The 12,201-nt window shown below is 49.4% G+C and overlaps 1 protein-coding gene across 2 annotated transcripts in view; it reads left to right on the top strand.

Moving 5' to 3' along the window:
* The window catches only part of POP1 (POP1 ribonuclease P/MRP subunit), a 74,434-nt gene that overhangs the window by 53,986 nt on the left and 8,247 nt on the right, over positions 1-12,201 (top strand). For both annotated transcript variants that reach the window (XM_075353083.1, XM_075353082.1), the window contains exons 11-14: positions 9,565-9,684; positions 9,997-10,112; positions 11,270-11,461; positions 11,542-11,696. In XM_075353083.1, coding sequence (XP_075209198.1) covers positions 9,565-9,684; positions 9,997-10,112; positions 11,270-11,461; positions 11,542-11,696 — 583 coding nt within the window. The remainder of the gene's footprint in view (positions 1-9,564; positions 9,685-9,996; positions 10,113-11,269; positions 11,462-11,541; positions 11,697-12,201) is intronic.

Below are 12,201 nucleotides of genomic sequence, written 5' to 3'. Positions count from 1 at the left end.
ACACGCAGTCGCCAAGCTTTTCAAGAAGTCCAGCGGATTTTGACGTGGGTGGAAAGCAGAGCGTCCACCATATCCGCAGTTCACATCCCAGGCGTGGAAAACTGGGAAGCAGACTTTCTCAGTCGCCAGGGCATGGACGCAGGAGAATGGTCCCTTCACCCGGACGTGTTTCAACAGATCTGTTGCCGCTGGGGGACGCCGGACGTCGATCTGATGGCGTCACGGCACAACAACAAGGTCCCAGTTTTCATGGCACGGTCTCACGATCACCGAGCGCTGGCGGCAGACGCCCTAGTTCAGGATTGGTCGCAATTCCGTCTCCCCTATGTGTTCCCACCTCTAGCATTGTTACCCAGAGTTCTCCGGAAAATCAAGTCCGACTGCCATCGAGCCATACTCGTCGCTCCAGATTGGCCAAGAAGGTCGTGGTACCCGGATCTGTGGCATCTCACGGTAGGCCAACCGTGGACACTACCAAACCGTCCAGATTTGCTGTCTCAAGGGCCGTTTTTCCATCTGAATTCTGCGGCCCTGAACCTGACTGTGTGGCCATTGAGTCCTGGATCCTAGCGGCCTCAGGTTTATCTCAGGGAGTTGTTGCCACAATGCGACAAGCTAGAAAACCATCCTCAGCTAAGATCTATCACAGGACGTGGAAGATATTCTTAGCGTGGTGCTTGGCTCAAGGGTTTTCTCCCTGGCCATTTGCATTGCCAATTTTTCTTTCATTCCTGCAGTCTGGGCTGGAAAAAGGTTTGTCCCTTAGCTCGCTTAAGGGTCAAGTCTCCGCACTATCCGTATTCTTTCAGAAGCGCTTGGCACGGCTTTCTAAAGTACGCACGTTTCTCCAAGGAGTTTGTCATATCGTTCCTCCTTACAGACGGCCATTGCAACCCTGGGATCTGAACAAGGTTCTCCTTGCTCTCCAGAAGCCGCCTTTCGAGCCTTTGAAAGAGGTTCCCCTTTCTCGGCTTTCACAAAAGGTAGTTTTTCTTGTGGCGGTCACGTCTCTTCGAAGAGTGTCCGAGCTAGCGGCGTTATCTTGCAAATCTCCCTTCCTGGTGTTTCACCAAGACAAGGTAGTACTGCGTCCAATTCCAGAGTTTTCTCCCAAGGTGGTTTCCTCCTTTCATCTCAATCAGGATATCACTTTGCCATCTTTGTGTCCGCATCCAGTTCACCAATTTGAAAAGGGTTTACATCTGTTGGACCTGGTGAGAGCACTCAGGATTTACATTGCTCGCACGGCACCTCTACGCCGTTCGGATGCGCTCTTTGTCCTAGTCGCTGGTCAGCATAAGGGATCGCAAGCTTCCAAATCCACCCTGGCGCGGTGGATCAAGGAACCAATTCTTCACACATACCGTTCTGCTGGGCTTCCGGTTCCATCTGGACTAAAGGCCCATTCTACCAGAGCCGTTGGTGCGTCCTGGGCATTGCGACATCAGGCTACGGCTCAGCAAGTGTGCCAGGCGGCTACCTGGTCGAGTCTGCACACGTTTACCAAACACTATCAGGTGCATACCTACGCTTCGGCAGATGCCAGCCTAGGTAGACAGGTCCTTCAGGCGGCGGTGGCCCACCTGTAGGAAGAGGCTGTCTGACAGCCCGTTCATGTGGTATCTTTTTACCCACCCAGGGACTGCTTTTGGACGTCCCACTGTCTGGGTCTCCCAATTAGGAGCGAAAAAGAAGAAGGGAATTTTGTTTACTTACCGTAAATTCCTTTTCTTCTAGCTCCAATTGGGAGACCCAGCACCCGCCCTATTTGTTCTTAGGGTTTCGTTTTTCGGGTGCACATGTTGTTCATGTTGTTTCTTAAGTTCTCCGATCTGGTTATCGGATTGAATTTGTTTTTGAAACTGTTATTGGCTTTCCTCCTTCTTGCTTTGGTACTAAAACTGAGGAACCCGTACTCCTACGGGAGGGTGTATAGCCAGAAGGGGAGGGGCCTTACACTTTTGAGTGTAGTTCTTTGTGCGGCCTCCGGAGGCAGTAGCTATACACCCACTGTCTGGGTCTCCCAATTGGAGCTAGAAGAAAAGGAATTTACGGTAAGTAAACAAAATTCCCTTCTTCTCCCTAAGGTGGTATCCCACTTTCATATCAGTCAGGATATCTCCTCACCTTCTTTGTGTCCTCGTCCAGTCCATCAATTTCAGAAGGATTTGCATCTGTTGGTTCTGGTGAGAGCACTCAGGTTCTACTTCCCGCATGGCGCTCCTGCGCCACCCGGATGCACTCTTTGTCCTTGTCGCTGGTCGGCGTAAACAGTCGCAAGCTTCTGAATCCACCCTGGCTCGGGGGATCGAGGAACCAATTCTTGAAACCTACAGTTCTACTGGGCTTCTGGTTCTCTCAAGGCTGAAGGCCCATTCTACCAGAGCCGTGGGTGCATCCTGGGCATTACGGCACCAGGCTACGGCTCAGCAGGTGTGTCAGGCACCTACCTGATTGAGTCTGCATACTTTTACCAAGCATTTTCAGGTGCATACCTACGCTTCGGCAGACGCCAGCCTAGGTAGATAAGTCCTTCAGGCGGCGATTGCCCACCTGTAGGAAAGGGCTGTTTGACGGCCCTATCACGAGGTATTCTTTTACCCACCCAGGGACTGCTTTTGGACGTCCCAATTGTCTGGGTCTCCCAATTAGGAGCGAAAAAGAAGGGAATTTTGTTTACTTACCGTAAATTCCTTTTTCTTCTAGCTCCAATTGGGAGACCCAGCACCCGCCCTGTTTTCTCGGGGTTTTTCTGTTTTTTCGGGTACACATGTTGTTCATGTGGTATGGTTCAGTTCTCCGATGTTTCCTCGGATTGAATTGGTCTTTAAACCAGTTATTGGCTTTCCTCCTTCTTGCTTTGGCACTAAAACTGGTGAGCCAGTGATCCCACTGGGGGTGTATAGCCAGAAGGGGAGGGGCCTTACACTTTTAAGTGTAATACTTTGTGTGGCCTCCGGAGGCAATAGCTATACACCCAATTGTCTGGGTCTCCCAATTGGAGCTAGAAGAAAAGGAATTTACGGTAAGTAAAGAAAATTCCCTTCTTCCCATGAACAAAGTTAATTTCAGAGTTTATTTTAATCAATAGAAATAAAATAAATTAATAGTTAAAAAAGCAACATGTCTTTGGTTGTCTGCAGTATTGCAGAGCTCCGACCAATTCACTCAATTTATGCAGAGGTACAACCTCCAGACAAGTGTGGTGCTGTTCATGAGGATTAATGAGCTGTGATTTTTCTAACCTTTTTATATACTGGTTTTATAAATCTTTACTCTATCATATCTTGTTTGCCTGTCTTTGTGCCAGCAATTAATATTAGTTGTTGTTTGTTGTTTGTTGTTTGTTGTTTGTTGTTTGTTGTTTGTTGTTTGTTGTTTGTTGTTTGTTGTTTGTTGTTTGTTGTTTGTTGTTTGTTGTTTGTTGTTTGTTGTTTGTTGTTTGTTGTTTGTTGTTTGTTGTTTGTTGTTTGTTGTTTGTTGTTTGTTGTTTGTTGTTTGTTGTTGTTTGTTGTTTGTTGTTTGTTGTTTTTTTTTCTTTTTCGCTCCTAATTGGGAGACCCAGACAATTGGGTGTATAGCTATTGCCTCCGGAGGCCACACAAAGTATTACACTTAAAAGTGTAAGGCCCCTCCCCTTCTGGCTATACACCCCCAGTGGGATCACTGGCTCACCAGTTTTGTGCTTTGTGCGAAGGAGGCAACACATCCACGCATAGCTCCACTGTTTAGTCAGCAGCAGCTGCTGACTATGTCGGATGGAAGAAAAGAGGGTCTATACAGACTCCCAGCATGCTCCCTTCTCACCCCACTTCATGTCGGAGGTGTTTGTTAAGGTTGAGGTACCCATTGCGGGTACGGAGGCTGGAGCCCACATGCTGCTTCCTTCCCCATCCCTTTTTACAGGGCTCTGGGTGAAGTGGGATTCTATCGGTCTCCAGGCACAGAGACCGTGCTCCATCCACAGCCCCTGGTATCTGCTGGACATGGAGCGGAGTATCTTCAGGGACATGGCCCTGCTACATGAAGGTACTCGGTGTCCCTGTGGGGACCGCGCAGACACACGGCAGCACTGCTGGGTGTGTTAGTGCGCCAGGGACAGCGGCGCTGTCCGCACTAGTGCCATCGCACACCACAGCGTTGCTGGGTGTGTTAGTGTATTGGGTGACTACCGCGCTAACCGCCGCTGCCGTTTTATTGAAGGCGCCGCTGGGATTTGTGGTGCGCCGGGGACTTCCGCGCCGGCCAGCACTGATATGCCGGCCGCGCTTATTAACTCGAGTCCCCGGCTTCTGGGCCTAGTCTCCCTTCGTTACCGCCCACAGGCCTGACAGTCAGGGTAGGGGCGTGACGCTGCATAGCACAGCAGCACTGAGAGCTGGAGTATGTTTTGCATACTCCACCCCTCTCACTGTGTGCACTGTGAAACCGGATTCCCGCACTTTCTCAGGCACGCCCACGGCTTCCTTCTCTATACAGGACGCCGGCAGCCATTAGTGTCAGTTTCTGTACGATACAGAGACAAGTGTGGAAGACCCTGGCATTCTGATAGTCACACAATCGCTGTAACAGGCGTTAAGCAGCACCTGTGGTGCTAACCCCACTAGTGCAGAAGTGCACTTATAGATATGCTTGTACTATATACATTGCACTGTTTGGTCGCACGTTGTATATACCCTCCTGGATTGTGCGGAGGAGTTATCAGCATATTCTCTGTGTAAAACAAAGGTGCAGAACCACATGTTTTTTCTATGCAGCCGGTACAGCATGTACGGCTATACGGCCGGCAGGTTACATAGACCCCCATTGTATCCAACTCAGCCGGAGTCTCTGCTAATGGCCAGAGGATGAGGACGGTGTCTGCAGTATTTACTGACAGATTTTCTGAGACTATGGCTATGATACTAGAAGCCTAGCAGTCCGACATGTCTCTCACAACATGGGCACTGTTGAATCATTGATCCATGGCCCCCCTCAGTGTGAACAACTAACAGCTCCGGGAATGTCACATGCATCCCAGAGTCACGGCTCTGCACAGACGTCAGTCCCAGACAGCCTAAGCGGGCTCACTATGAGCGGCCCTCGGTTTCATCAGGGTCCTAGCAGAAGGACTCTCTGTGTACTGAGGCGGAAGTAGCGGCTCAGGATTCTGATCCTGAGACCGCTCTCAATCTGGATACACCTAATGGTGACGCCATAGTGAATAATCTTATAGCGTCCATCAATAGAATGTTGGTTATTTCTCACCCAGCTCCTCCAGTGGAGGAGTCAGCTTCACGTATTTTTCTGGACCACTCTGCCTTCAGAGAGGCAGTCCAGGAACACCGCACTTATCCAGATATGCGCTTCTCCAAACGGCTTAGGATACACGTTATCCCTGCCCCCTGACGTGGTCAAGGACTGGACCCAGTGTCCCAAGCGGCATCCTCCAATCTCCAGGCTTGTAGCTAGATCCATAGTTGCAGTGGGAGATGGAGCTGCACTTAAAGATGCCACTGACAGACAGATGGATCTCTGGTCTAAATCCATCTATGAGGCTGTCGGCGCACCGTTGGCTCCAGCATTCTCACCCTTGGGGCATTCCAAGCTATTTCAGCTTGTCTTACACAGATTGACACGGTTACACGTACATCTGTGCCGCAGGTGGCATCCTTAACCTCTCAAATGTCTGCATTTGTTTCTTACGCGATTCAGGTTGCCCTAGACTCTGCGAACCGTGCGGCAGTAGCCTCCGCTACTCCGTGTTTTTAAGCAGAGCCTGGTCTGCTCGTTAAGTGAATGGAAGGCAGATTCTGCTTCCAAAAAAAAAAAAAAAAAAAAAAAAAAAAAAAAGGATGCTTAACCAGTTACCTTTTTCTGCTGACCGACTGTTTGGTGAGCGTTTGGATGTAACCATTAAACAGTCCAGGGGTAAGGATTCATCCTTTCCTCAGCCCGGACACAACAAACCCCAACAGAGCAGGAGGCAGTCGGGGTTTCAGTCTTTTCGAGGCTCGGGCAGGTCCCATTTTTCCTCGTCCAATGTGGACTCAAAAGGATCAGAGGAGCTCAGATTCTTGGCGGGCTCAGTCACGCCCAAAAAAGAGACAGTCTGAAAACCCGCTTCCAAGGCGGCTTCCTCATTACTTGCGGCCTCCTCTCTCCGCATCCTCGGTCGGTAGCAGGCTCTCCCGCCTTGGCAATATTTAGCTGCCATAGGTCAAGGACCGTTGGGTGTGAGACATTCTGTCTCACGGGTACAGGATAGAGCTCACTTCTCGTCCTCCAACTCGATTCTTCAGAACTTCTCACCTCCCGGCCGAGCCGCTGCTCTTCTGCAAACAGGGTGCACTCTATAGGCAGAAAGAGTGATGACCCCCGTTCCTCTTCAGGAACAAGGTCACGGTTTTTACCCCAAATTATTTGCGGTGCCTATAAGAACGGGCCGTTCCGTCCCGTTCTGGATCTAAAACTGCTCAGCAAGCTCGTGGACACCAGGCGGTTCCGGATGGAATCCCTCCGCCATGTCATCGCCTCAATGTCCCAAGGAGATTTCCTAGCATCATTAGGCATCAAGGATGCTTATCCACACGTGCCGATTGATCCAGAGCACTAGCGTTTCTACGCTTCGTTATAGGAGACGAACACCTGTTCGTAGCTCTACCTTCCGGCTAGCGACAGTCCCACTGGTCTTCGCCAAGGTCAGGGCAGCAGTAGTCACAGTCCTGCACTCTCAGGGTCACTCTGTGATCCCATATTTAGACGATCTACTTGTCAAGGCACTCTCTTAGGAAACATGCCAACACTGCCCGAACGTTGCGCTGGAGACTCTCTAGAGTTTTGGGTGGATCATCAACTTTTTAAAGTCAGATCCGACTCCGACCCTATCGCTAACATATCTAGGCATGGAGTTTCATACTCTCTCAGCGATAGTGAAGCTTCCGCTAGACAAACAGCATTCACTACGGGCTGCAATCTCTTCTTTAAGAACCAGTCGCACACATTAAGACGCCTCATGCACTTCCTACGTAAGATGGTAGCAATGGAGGCAGTTCTTCTCGCGCAGTTTCATCTGCGTCCACTACAATGTGACATTCTCCGCCAATGGGACGGGGAGTCGACCTCCCTCAACAGAGTCGTCTTTCTTTCTCAGGCGGCCAAGGAATCTCTACGGTGGTGGCTTCTTCCCACCTCATGGTCAAAAAGAAGGTCCTTCCTATCCCCATCCTGGGCGATCGTTACGACAGACGCGAGTCTATCAGGGTGGGGAGCAGTTTTTCTCCACCACAGCGCTCAGGGTACGGGGACTCAGCAAGAGTCCACCCTTCAGATCAATGTTCTTGAACACAGAGCAGTGTATCTTGCCCTACAAACCTTCCAACAGCAGCTGGAAAGCAAGCAAATCCGACTTCAGTCGGACAACTCCACAGCGGTGGCATACATCAACCACCAAGGAAGAACGCGCAACCGGCAAGCCTTCCAGGAAGTCCGGCAGGTTCTGATGTGGGTGGAAGACACGGCATCCACCATATCCACAGTTCACATCCCAGGCGTGGAAAACTAGGAAGCTGACTTCCTAAGTCGCCGGGGTGTGGCCGAAAGGGTATGGTCTCTTCACCCGGACGGGTTTCAGGAACTCTGGCGCCGCTGACAGAGGCCGGACGTCGATCTAATGGCGTCACGGCACAACAACAATGTGCCAGCTTCATGGCACGGTTTCACAATCATCGAGCTCTGGCGGCAGACGCCTTAGTTCAGCATTGGTCGCAGTTCCAGCTACCTTATGTGCCACCTCTGGCATTGTTGCCCAGAGTGCTGCGTTAGATCAGGGCCGACTGCGGCCGCGCCATCCTCGTCGCTACAGATTGGCCGAGGATGTTGTGGTTCCCGGTTCTGTGGTGCCTCACGGTAGGCTAACCGGGGGCACTACCAGACCAATCAGACTGGCTGTCTCAAGGGCCATTCTTCCATTTGAATTCTACGGCCCTCAACCTGATGGTGTGGCTTTGAGTCCTGGAACCTAGTGTCGTCAGGATTACCTCAGGACGTGGTTGCCACCATGAGACAGGCTAGCATATCAACGTCCGCCAAGATTGACCACAGGACGTGGAAGATATTCTTATCTCGGTGCTCGGCGCAGGGTGTTTCTCCCTGGCCGGTTGCATCGTCTATGTTTCCTTCCTTCCTGCAATCTAGGTTGGAAAAAGGGTTGTCGCTCAGTTCCCTTTAGGGACAAGTCTCAGCGCTATCTGTATTTTCTCAGAAACGACTTCCTCAGGTACGCACGTTCCTACGGGGAGTTTGTCTTCTCAGCACTCCGTACAGGCGGCCGTTAGAGCCCGGGGATCTGAACAAGGTTCTAATTGCTCTCCAGATGCCGCCTTTCGAGCCTTTGAAAGAGGTCTCCCTTCCCGCTTTTCTCGGGAAGTGGCCTTCTAGTAACAGTCTCGTCTCTTAGGAGAGTTTCCGAGCTAGCAACGCTCTCATACAAATCTCCCTTCCTGGTCCTTCACCAGGACAGGGTAGTTCTGCGTCCGATTCCGGAATTTCTCCCTAAGGTGGTATCCCACTTTCATATCAATCAGGATATCACCTCACCTTCTTTGTGTCCTCGTCCAGTCCATCAATTTCACAAGGATTTGCATCTGTTGGTTCTGGTGAGAGCACTCAGGTTCTACTTCCCGCATGGCGCTCCTGCGCCACCCGGATGCACTCTTTGTCCTTGTCGCTGGTCGGCGTAAACAGTCGCAAGCTTCTGAATCCACCCTGGCTCGGGGGATCGAGGAACCAATTCTTGAAATCTACAGTTCTACTGGGCTTCTGGTTCTCTCAAGGCTGAAGGCCCATTCTACCAGAGCCGTGGGTGCATCCTAGGCATTACGGCACCAGGCTACGGCTCAGCAGGTGTGTCAGGCACCTACCTGATTGAGTCTCCATACTTTTAAGCATTTTCATGTGCATACCTACGCTTCGGCAGACGCCAGCCTAGGTAGATAAGTCCTTCAGGCGGCGATTGCCCACCTGTAGGAAAGGGCTCTTTGACGGCCCTATCACGAGGTATTCTTTTACCCACCCAGGGACTGCTTTTGGACGTCCCAATTGTCTGGGTCTCCCAATTAGGAGCGAAAAAGAAGAAGGGAATTTTGTTTACTTACCGTAAATTCCTTTTCTTCTAGCTCCAATTGGGAGACCCAGCACCCGCCCTGTTTTCTGGGGGTTTTTCTGTTTTTTCGGGTACACATGTTGTTCATGTGGTATGGTTCAGTTCTCCGATGTTTCCTCGGATTGAATTGGTCTTTAAACCAGTTATTGGCTTTCCTCCTTCTTGCTTTGGCACTAAAACTGGTGAGCCAGTGATCCCACTGGGGGTGTATAGCCAGAAGGGGAGGGGCCTTACACTTTTAAGTGTAATACTTTGTGTGGCCTCCGGAGGCAATAGCTATACACCCAATTGTCTGGGTCTCCCAATTGGAGCTAGAAGAAAAGGAATTTACGGTAAGTAAACAAAATTCCCTTCTTTTTTGTTTTTTTTTTATTATTATAATAAATCTGTACTTTCTAAACCTGTTGTACTGTGTCTCCCAGGTATAGAGTCTCCTGCACAGATACCGTCCGGGACCATTTTGGGCCTCACAGTTGGGGATCCAAGGCTCAACCTGCCCAATAAGAGGACAAAATCCTTTCCAAATTTAGAAAACTATAAAGGTGAAGCTCCGATTTCCCTCAGTTATGGAGGGTTTTAGGTTGCCTTTTTGTTTCTCTACTGGCCTTGTGCTCGGTGGGAGCCTCTGTCTTTCCATACAGATGACCCAGGTTCGATTCCTGGCTTGGCCACATAGACTGCGCTGGTGATTTTATTGCTCCTGGTGATGGTTTAATTTCCTCTTGAAGGTCACTGGTGGAGTTTGGTGACGCTTTTGGAGCCTGTTGCTGCCATGTCTGCAGATGCACAGGATTCGGCAGAGTTTGCCTGTTGATGGATGGAATTTGTCCTCTCTATTTTTTTTCATCCTCTAGGTGGAGAGAAGATGAAATCATTAATGGTGGCTGGAGTTCCCGTGGACTGCACGCAGAGTCTTATCTGGTCTCCTGATGTACGAGCTCAAGTACTGGATAATAAAATTTCGGAACAGGTAAATGCAAGACAATATACATGAGGTTGTTCTGTGCAGGTCAGTGTTTGCTGCTGATATTGTGTTTACATTGCTTTCCAGCAAAGTGACGAATGTAGGCACAACATCTACTTTTCTAACTTAAAGGGCTATTCCGATCTCCAAGATCCTACCCAAATATGTAGTAGGTGTAATCATAAAAATATTAGCAAATACCTCCAATTATAAATGTAGTATAGTTCTAATGATTAATGTGCAGGGCATTGCACCTTAGGTATCCTTAGTTACGAACAACTAAGACCGGAGTAACACTTGCGAGTGACTCTCACATTGCATCATCCGGTGCGGCCACACACTCTCTGGGCAAGAGCATCTCGGCTGCATAGAAATACATGCAGCCGACCCACTCCTGTCCGGAGAGTGTGCGGCCGCACCGGTGGTGCGATGCGAGTCACTCGCAAGTGTTACTCCAGCTTAAGGGTCAGCACACACGGCAAGTAATATGGAGCGAGTGGAATGCGATAAAAAAATTGCATTCCACTCTGACTAATATTACTCAGGGCAGCTCCCATGAGTGATTTATTTTCTTAGCCCTATTCAGATCGAGAAAACAGTCGCAGCATGCTGTGGGTGGAATGTGATCTGGTTTCACTCGCACCCATTCAAGTCTATGGGGGCGAGAGAAACATCACACTGCACTCGCGGTTTAATGCAAGTGCAGTGCAAGAATCGCATCAGCCGGCAACGGAGGAGATGAGGAGATAAATCCCTCCCTCCCTCCCCTCCGCAGCGCTGGCCCTCCCCTCCGCAGTTGTGGTTTGATTGGACCACAGTCGCATGACACTCTGCTCCTGCTGTGCTGCGAGCGTGAACAGTGTGTGATGCCAGGATTTGCTGTAATCCCCGTGTGGCCTCAGCCTAACTGTCACTATGGGTGGACCTAACCATGGCTAAGGAAGCTGCAATGCCCTGCACATGAGGTAAGAGATATGGCTATATCAGGAGAACTATACTAAATTTATAATTGGAGATATTTGCTACGAGTAACTTGTTAACAAGCACACTCCCAGAACGGATTGTTCTCGTTAACCAAGGTTCCACTGTATCATGTTTCGTTAGTTGATACTTGTCACTGGTGAATTGTAGTGTTTTTAGTGTTTAAAACTGTTGTATTACAGGACATTAACAGACTGCGGAGTGCGCTGCTTGTACCGGGTTCAGAGCTAGATCTAGGCAATCGTGAATCTAAGATCCCAGTCCTGTTAATCCAGCAGCCTGGTAAGATCACTGGCAAAGATCGTCCAGGGTGGGGAAGCGGATGGGACATCTGCCTGCCAAAAGGCTGGGGAATGGCTTTCTGGATTCCACTTGTAAGTGAATGCTTTTATAACTAATATATATTTTAAATAATTGACTGCAATCCAAATTAGTCTATAATGCAATTTTTCAGATTTACAGGGGTGTCCGGGTTGGGGGTCAACAGCAAGGGTTGCAACACTATCGATATATGGGGGCTCCAAGTGTGCCTGGTGACTTCCCAGATACCCCGGCTGGAGCGCAGTCTGCACTGGAGGCTAAAGCGGAGCTGCATGAGAAATACACCAGGTAAGACCTGACCCCGGAACACCAGTCCAATGTGTGGTATTGCTATGTTATTGTAGCTCATATGGACACCCACATTGTCATGGCTTTATTAAAGTGTAGCCCTCCAAAAAATATATTTTGCCATTCTCTACATCAGCATTGGCCTGTCAGGTGTTCTGTTCCTTGCATTACAACGCTGCACCCACTGGTGCCGTTCTGTCATATTATATAAGGCACAAACTGTCCATTTCACTAAATGCATTTACATCAAAGCACCGCATAAGGGATAAATCTATGATCACTGGTGCTCCGTGCACTCGTACCCTCACCAGTCACTAACGTTTCGGAATTAATGTCTCCTATGTAGGGGAAAATGTACATGCTTATCACTCAATTCACTGCTGTGGCAATGATTTAATTTTAATATCCTCAATTTCCAATACAGACATCAAATTTGAACCTCAAAATGCTAAATCCCAGAAAAAAAAAACGCTTAGATGTTGGTCACTACTTTTACATTGGTAGC

This window comes from Anomaloglossus baeobatrachus, chromosome 6 (genome assembly GCF_048569485.1).
Source record: "Anomaloglossus baeobatrachus isolate aAnoBae1 chromosome 6, aAnoBae1.hap1, whole genome shotgun sequence".
Taxonomy (NCBI): Eukaryota; Metazoa; Chordata; class Amphibia; order Anura; family Aromobatidae; genus Anomaloglossus; species Anomaloglossus baeobatrachus.
Note: the sequence above shows the minus strand (reverse complement) of the source record. Positions and strands in the feature narration are given on the sequence as shown.